Source organism: Mustela lutreola, chromosome 8 (genome assembly GCF_030435805.1).
Source record: "Mustela lutreola isolate mMusLut2 chromosome 8, mMusLut2.pri, whole genome shotgun sequence".
NCBI lineage: Eukaryota > Metazoa > Chordata > Mammalia > Carnivora > Mustelidae > Mustela > Mustela lutreola.
The window spans coordinates 75,370,497-75,379,610 of NC_081297.1; the positions used below are offsets into that span (position 1 = coordinate 75,370,497).

Consider the following 9,114-nt stretch of genomic DNA (forward strand, 5'->3'; position numbering starts at 1 on the left):
TGGTTAAGCATCTAAGTCTTGATTTCAGCTTAGGTCATGATCTCAGGGTGGTGAGACCAAACCCCAAGTTGGACTCTGCACTGGGTGTGGAGCCTGCTTAGGATTCTCTCTTTCCCTCTACCCCTCCCCACTCTAAAAGAAATAAAAATAAAAATATTCCGCCATCACAGTTTTCCAGGTTCCACCATCGATTAGAATGTTTTTAAAATGAGCTATTTTCAAGAATAGAAATACTCTTGAATATTTAGAATAGTGGTGTCACAGGAGTCCACCGTCCTGAAGGATAACACCGTCAATCTCCATCATCAGAAAATATCTAAGCCATCACAAGTGAAGCTGTAAATACTGCTGGTTAAAATATTATCAGAAAATAGGATCCATTTAGGCTTTCTTACCTTTTCATTACTTCCAATTTCTTATATGTTGAAGCAAAGCAGGTTAATGCACTGTAAATGGAACCCAAATTTTTTAAGTGGGTAAACAGAAGCTTAAGGCTGCAAATAATAACAAAAGCCAAAGGTAGCCAAGATTTAGCAGAAAGTTGAGGATAGAAGATGGAGTTCTCATTACTGTGTCAAATCTTAAGTGGCTTCCAACTTCTTCATATAATAATAATAACTGAGTTATTTATTAACTCCTTTTGTATGCTGGGAAGACTAAGAGCTATAGTATTGCTTCACTTAATCTTTAATTGACCTTATGCAGGTATTTTGATTAGTGCAACATGGGGGCTTAAGTGGGTAGGAGAAGAATCAATGAAACAAGATGGGATTGGGAGGGAGACAAACCATAAGTGACTCTTAATCTCATAAAACAAACTGAGGGTTGCTGGGGGGAGGGGGTTTGGGAGAAGGGGGTGGGATTATGGACATTGGGGAGGGTATGTGCTTTGGTGAGTGCTGTGAAGTGTGTAAACCTGGTGATTCACAGACCTGTACCCCGGGGATAAAAACATGTTTATAAAAAATAAAAAATTAAAAAAAAAAAAAAGAAGAAGCAAAAAGGAAATAAACACCTTTTACCCTAAAAAAAAAAAAAGAAAGAAAGAAAAAGAAATTACGTTTAATTCTTCTTGTCTACAGTCATGTAGCTGGTAAGAAATAGAGTGAAGATTTAACCTTAAAATGTCTGATTCTAAAATTCTTAGCAAAAATCATGTATAACACTGATTTAAAACCTAAACATAGCATTTAAGCATCTCTGTGACTTGACCCCAATCTTCCTCTTTAGCTGAGCACACACATACACACTACTTTGTCTAGACAAATAGGACTACCAGCTGTATTTCCATCACACATTTCCATTGTTCTTGTTTTTATTTCCTCTTATTTCACCAGGAATACTCTTCTTTATCTGTGCTGATTAATATCTTACATTTTGGAAGTTCCATGATATAGCCTTGCACAAAGCCCTCTCTGCACACCTGAACTGACTTCCCCACTTCATCAATTTATTCACATAAAAATACTGGCCACTTTTTGCCTTGTAGTAATTTATGAATAAAGAAACTGAGACCCAGGTAGCAACGTGTACAAAATTATTTAAGTCATAAATTAAATATGACTTTATATCTTCCTAAAAATACTGGCCACTTTTTGCCTTGTAGTAATTTATGAATAAAGAAACTGAGACCCAGGTAGCAACGTGTACAAAATTATTTAAGTCATAAATTGATAGATCCAAATTTCCAACAGAGTTCTGATTCCAAAACCTTTGTTCTTTCTGTTATAACACACCTACTTTCATAAAAACCAATATTCTAGTGAAGATTATTAGGATCTAATTCCCCTTTCATATTACTGAAGTGGTTCATGTCTCAGAGTTAGATCAATTTAGGTTCAAATAATGATTGATACTAGTAAGTATCTCATCTAAGTTAATTAAACTTTCCAAGTTTCAGTTTCCTCTTCTGTAAATTCAAAATATGGGTAACATGCTTATAAAAATGTAATGAGATACTGTATAAATATTTTAGCAGATGGCCTGTTACCTACCAGTTGCTCAACAAATGCATTAGTTAGTGCCAATGTTAGTTATTGTGTTTAGATGGTCTGTGGCATAGTCCAGTGCAAATTCATTTTTATGTCAGTATTTCATAGTAGCTATACCTTGACAAGGGACACTGTAGTCAGCCTTATGTGTAATTATATTCATTGCCTTAAGATTGAATTTCGTGACTCTAGTACAAACAGTAAGCAAGATGAGATCCTATTGTTGTTATTCTAAAACTTCAAAGAGTTATTTTCTTAAGTCAGTATATGTAAAGGCTTCCTATTTGTTTGTGCTATGAATTGGCCATTGTGTATAATGCAGAGTCATTTCTTCTGGCTGCACACAGCTGTTGGTTGGCCTATCATTTCCTTAAAAATTATGTTTAAATCATATTTTCCATTAAAAGGAGAATAATAACCTTGAAGGCGTAGACTTGAAAATCACTAATGGAGCTCTGCACAGTAGGAACAATCAAGTAAAATTGAGCAGAACAGCAACTAAAAGTCCATTTGCCCAAACTGATTCAAAACTTGTTTTCACAAATAGGCAAAGCCAGCCATTAGAGCAGCCATGTGGAACATTTTCCTTGTACTGGATGGATGCTGAAAAAAAAATATAGAGAGTATCAATGATATAGTATATTTTTACAGAATGGAATGTATTTATTGGTTTTTTGTGGGGGAATGAATGTGATAAATTTGTGCAAAGTTAAAACTGATTTATTCCTCTAGACTCAACACTTGAAGGGTCCGAGTTCATTTGTGGGGGCAGGCTCCACACCCAGGGAGACAAACCATAAGACACTCATCCACAAATGTGCGAGCATTATTTTGAACAGGCAGTCCCCAGGTACAGTGATCAGAAATGAATGATTTTAAAAAAAGAAAAAGACAAAAATCAGAGTAGTCTGAGAAGTTGAGTGGGAAATTGATTGTAGGAGGATATGAGCAACAGTGTTACAGAGGGCACATTAGGTCCTGACAACTATAAGATATGACATGAAGAAGTAAAGGAAATGAAGAGTCACTTGTCATTTTCATCTCTCACTTAGGACAGTACCTTGTGACTTATTGAAGAGCTGAATGTCCCTTTGGGAAAGGTTTAGGTAATTTCAGTTAGTGAGTAGAAAGTTCTCAACATTTTTCATCTACTCCCAGCACACAGGTGGGATAAGGTATACTTCTGTTGATAACAAGAACTCTCTATGTTAATGAGAGGTAAGGCAAGGCAAGTTATAGGCAAGGTCCCCCAGTATTCAAAGGGCAGGCAGAATCTGTTGCCCCACTGAACAAGCCTATGTTAAATGTGATATATACTTTCCTCTTCAGTTGAAAACTAAGATTTCTTTCTTACCCGTTATTTATGAAAATGTTTTAAATATGAGTAGATCTGCATGTATTATGAGAAGGGTGGTTGTGAATCTAAGTTTTGACATCCCAGAGCATCATAGCATTCTTAAAGATGAGTTTTAATTTACTTCAGTTAAAAAAAAAATAGCATATCTCCTAGCATTTTCTGGAAAGATGAAGCAATGGGTGTTATAAAATAATGAAAAATCATGAAAATGAATTACTTCGCAGACAACACTGATACTGTTCTTAAGTTTGAGCTAAATGAAGAAGGATATTCCTTGTATTTAATCTTTGATGTGAATGTAGCTAGAAAACTATTAAGAATATAGTTTCACAAGATGGGATCGGGAGAGAGACAAACCATAAGAGACTCTTAATCTCACAAAACAGAGGGTTGTCAGGGGCTGGGGGCAGGTAGGGAGAGGGAGGTGGGGTTATGGACATTGGGGAAGGTATGTGCTATGGTTAGTGCTGTGAAGTGTGTAAACCTGGCAATTCACAGACCTGTACCCCTGGGGCTACTAATACAATATATGTTAATAAAAAAAATAAAAAATAAAAAAAGTAATAAAAATTTTTTTTAAAAGAATATAGTTTCATAGACAGTAAACAAGTGTTGGAGAGGATGTGGAGAAAGGGGAACCCTCTTACACTGTTGGTGGGAATGCAAGTTGGTGCAACCACTTTGGAGAACAGTGTGGAGATTCCTTAAGAAATTAAAAATAGAGCCACCCTATGACCTGCAATTGCACTGCTGGGTATTTACGCCAAAGATACAGATGTAGTGAAAAGAAGGGCCATCTGTACCCAAATGTTCATAGCAGCAGTGGCCACAGTCGCTAAACTGTGGAAAGAACCAAGATGCCCTTCAACAGACGAATGGATAAAGAAGATGTGGTACATATATACGATGGAGTTTTACACCTCCATCAGAAAGGATGAATACCCAACTTTTGTAGCAACATGGACGGGACTGGAAGAGATTATGCTGAGTGAAATAAGTCAAGCAGAGAGAGTCAATTATCATATGGTTTCACTTACTTATGGAGCATAAGGAATAGCACAGAGGACATGGGGAAGTGGAGAAGGAAAATGAGTTGGGGGAAATTGGAGGGGGAGAGGAACCATGAGAAACTGTGGACTTTGAGAAACAAACAGGGTTTGGAGAGGAGGGGGTGCGGGATTGGGAGGGGCCTGATGGTGGGTATTAAGGAGGGCACGTATTGCATGGAGCACTGGGTGTGGTGCATAAACAATGAATTTTGGAACATACCCAAAAAGTAAACTAAAAAAAAATTTAAAAATAAAAAAAAGAATATAATTTCATGGTTATATTGAAATATATACCTGTATAAGTTGAATAGTAATAGTAGTGATGATTACAACAATTACCACATATAATACATATTATGAGTCGAATACTGTTTTAAGTACTTTACATATTAACTTACTTAATATAGCAACCTAATAAAGCAGGTATTATAAATATTATTATCCTCCTTATTTATAGAAGAGTAAACGGAATGAGTGGGAAATCATTTGTCTAAAATCATGCAGCTAATAAGTTGGAGAATCAGCCTTTGAACCTGGGCAGTCTAATTCCAGGGTTTGGGAGAATAGGCGGTAAAAAGATAAATGAGATTAATGTCCATGGTGTGGAAGGAAAGGTAAAGAGGGAAAGAAAAATACAAGAGCAAAGTTGGGGTAAACACAGAATGGGTGGTGAGATCAACTGATTGCCAGAGGTGCTATCCCTTCCCTCCATGGATGTGTTAGCTACAGAGTTCTGAAAAACTGAACTCTTAAAAAAAAAAGTTTAAGGGATAACTGCTGTATACTAAGCATTCTAAATGTTTACTTTTAACATGCTATGTCTTAAAAGAATGAAGTAAGCTATAGCAGTCAGATGTCTTTTTCTCATTAATCCTCAGTCTTGTCGATTCCTGTTTTCTCACTTTTCTAATTATAGTTTCAGTGAGAAACAATAAACCCTAACTTTTTTGCACCTCTGATTTTTTGTTAAGAATGTCAAGTCTTGTCCAAAGTTAGATAACTTGACTTCACACAAGTTCACATCCCCTTAGCTCTCTTCTCAGTTGAAAATTATATTTGCTCTATTAGTTTTTCTTACCCTTGCGTAGCTACCTTCAGGTGTAAGAGAAAGCTTTGTCACCTTTCTACTACACTTTTTTCTAAAAGCTCCGTTGAGTTTCCCTCCTGGTTAGCAGGACAGGTAAAATTATAGTCATATAGGTTGCCTCTGCCTACAGTATTTTAAAAAGAAGAGTCATTTTCTCCTCTTCCTTAAAAGAGACTGTGTTCACTATAGAAGTATTACACTTGCTATTTGATTTCTTAAAATTTTAAATTGGTTTATCTGTAACAATCTGACCATCTTAAAGCCTACTTCCTCATTATAGTTTTTTTTTCTGAAAGCACATCTTGTGTAGCTACTTAAATCAAAAGTCATTTTTTCAAAATAAATTTAACACAGTTATGGTATAGTAGGAGATGGGAAGGTGCTGTCTCTCTAGAGGAGGAAAAAATGATTTAATTCAAACTCCTAATTTTACACTTAGAAATTGCTCAACATTCTCAAATGTCTTCACTGTGCCTTTTCTCTAAGACCTAAATTACTGGGTTCACAACATTAATGGTTCCAAGCATTTCCAGGTTGCTTCAAGAATCATCATATCTCTGAAGGGAAATTGAACTAGTGCCCTCAGATAGCACATGTTTATTAACTTAAGTAACCACTGTAAGCAAAGATAGAATCAGGCAATTTATTGCCAGAATATTTAATGTTCAGCTGATAATGGCTCTCACATAATTGCTTATGTAAAGACAGAGCAATTATTTTTATATGACATAAAAACAAGAATGATGATATTCCAATATGAAGTATTATCAATTCTTAGGCTGAATAATTTTTTTTTTCCATTCCAAACAACAGATTAAAAAAAAAAATGGGGGATATGAGATTTGATATTTTCATAATAAATAAAAACACTTCACATGTGCTTAGGCTTCTTCAACAATATGCACTTTCCTTTTCCCCCTGTGCTGGATACTCTTTCTGCACTGAAAGCTGATTTATGCAGGTATTAACTCCACCGGCAGGAAACCGAGCCCTGAAGAGGTAAACGCTCTATCCTATTGGTAGTCAGGTGAGATCTAGAACTCAAAACCACAGAATACCTGTAGCAACATGATGGACCTTTCGGGACCAGGAGACAGAAGTTATTGGGAGAAAAAAAAAAAATAGAGAACAATTGCATCCCTTTTTAGATAAAGCATATACAATAGAAAGTTTCGGTCACTACAGTAGCTTGCTGTTGCTAATGAATCAAATCTCTTGAAGATGCATAGTAATGCTTATCTATCTAACCAGTCCTCCAGGCTGCTCTGATTCTCCAGCACATGTTTCCATGTGTTGGTTTTTGTGTCTGTTAAACAGCATACTGAAGTCTCTGGAATAACTCTCCTACCTCTGTTTCAGTTCGTGCCGTTCCGGGATTATATTGACAGAAGCGGAAACCACATACTGAGCATGGCCAGATTGGCTAAAGACGTCCTCGCTGAGATCCCGGAGCAGTTCCTCTCCTACATGCGGGCCCGCGGAATCAAGCCATCCCCCGCGCCGCCCCCCTACACCCCGCCTACACACGTGTTACAGACTCAGATATGACCGTGCTCGAAACCGTCCCCGTGAACTACCCATCACGAAGAACTGCTGAGTCAGCGCTTTGCTCCTGGTGCTCTGTCGCGAACCAGGGAATGAGATACTCTTCTCGGTTTGATTTCAGCAGTCCTGGTTAATATGCTTTCTTGGATCCAAAATTAATTCTCTTTCTAAACCAAAACTGTAAATATGGTTGTTGCATGAGCAACAGAAAAATTGTTTAAATGCTTGAAGCAAAATATGGATGTCTTCTCTGAATCTATCTTTCTTTCTTTCTTTCTTTCTTTTTTTTTTTTTTTGGACAGAAACAGCTAATTTCCAATGTATTGTTGGGAAAAGCACAAACTGTTTTTAACTCAAATATTGTCCTCGACTGCTGTGTGTATAGGAAAGCAGTCTCTCTGTATCAATGTTTACACGTTACTACTTTTTAAATTTCAATACTTTTATAACTGTTCTTAAGAATAAGAGTTTTGAATATTGAATCCTCTGTCTTCTAAATTGCAATAGCTATAATCGCAAGAGCAATATCTCTTTGAATGACTGTCTGGACAAATACAATTGCAAATAAGAGAAAGGAGAGATGCTTTCATATTTCTCAGTAAGTGAATGGTCTTACGAGGCCGCATCTGCTTAGTAATGATTCCTCTGCTGTTTGCCTGGTATGGGGGTTTAAGCTTAGCAGATGTGTAGTCTGTAGGAACATGCATTTTTCATGGAGCTTGGGTTCTAAATTTAGACTGCAGTCAGTTTATGTTCTGTAATTCTCAGTAGAAATAATAAAAAGTCAAACATTGTGAACTGTAAAATGCACAGAAAATACTTTGTGTACGAAGTAGCATCTTTATATTATAATGCTATTTAGAGAGACTAAAACCCAGAATATTTAACTGTGAACCATGTAGCAGAAGTTTTAAACTTTTTACTCCATTATACCTTGTCTAGATATTTTAATTCAAAGGGATACTGGCTCTCCTGATTTGGACTTCTTGTTATCACCTTTTCATGTTGCCGTGCGAGGTGCACAGGCTGGAAGATTTTTGTGAAATTCCCAGTTAAATACACAAAACCACGTGACTTAGTGCACAACACATTTGTGAGATAACCTAATCCTACATACTGAACTGCCTGTCCACAATGACTTGTAAAGAGTTTTTGCATGTACATACAGTTTTTACAGAAATTACAGTTTTGTGACGTTGTGTCTAAATTAAAGCATTTCTTTAGAACAAATGGCCTTAAATTCTCACAGAATTCCTGGAAATGATTGTGAATTGCCTTCAAATAATAGAAAAGTGTATTTTCTTTTCCTTTGTGTCAACAATGTAACTGCTTTATAATATTTTTCCTTACTTATATCCTATTTACTACTTGGTTTATTTCTACTGTATGATGTTCTCTTTGTCCAAGTTGACTTAGGGTGACTTTTATAAGCATGAAACTATTTTATTGAAAAGAAAAATATATACACCCACATATCTATAACAGTATCAATGTGATACAATTATGTAATAACAAACTGTCCATTTTTAAGTATGTATTAAAATCTTTAAAAGGATAACTACTTGCTCTATGTTATGTGTGGGTGAAATGGAGTGTGATGATTTCCCTTACTGATCTTAAATATTTCCACCAGTATAGTTAATACCCAACTGATTTTTTTAAAATTTACCTTCAGTATTCAGTCCAAAGAAATAAAAGTGAATGAGGTCGGTATTTTCTTCCCTGTCAAATACTATTTATTTTACTTAGAACTAATTAGAGAAGATAAAGGATGTACACTTTTTTATCTATGTAATAATGTGCCCACTCCTAGTGGGGGCAGATGACTAAGAAATCATCTTTGGTTATAAACCATGCCCTTTGTACGGCAGAGTGGTCATGTGATATCAGAAATGCATGTGATATCAGTTCCTTTTTTTTTCCTAAGATTTCCTCCCTCCATCCCTCCGTTTCTTCTTCCTCCCTCTCTCCCTTCCTTCCTTCCTTCCTTTCTTTCAAGAGCATGGGAGCAGGGAGAGGGCAAAAGAAAAGGGAGAGAAAGAATCTCAAGCAGAGTGTGCACTGAGCACAGAACCCAATGCAGGG

General features: G+C 36.3%; 1 protein-coding gene across 2 annotated transcripts in view; it reads left to right on the forward strand.

Annotated features, from left to right (window-relative positions):
* Window positions 1–8,587, forward strand: part of CPNE8 (copine 8) — a 215,605-nt gene extending 207,018 nt beyond the window's left edge. For both annotated transcript variants that reach the window (XM_059185658.1, XM_059185659.1), the window contains one exon: window positions 6,844–8,587. In XM_059185658.1, coding sequence (XP_059041641.1) covers window positions 6,844–7,032 — 189 coding nt within the window. In that variant the 3' untranslated portion in view covers window positions 7,033–8,587. The remainder of the gene's footprint in view (window positions 1–6,843) is intronic.
* The last annotated feature ends 527 nt before the right edge of the window (window positions 8,588–9,114 follow it).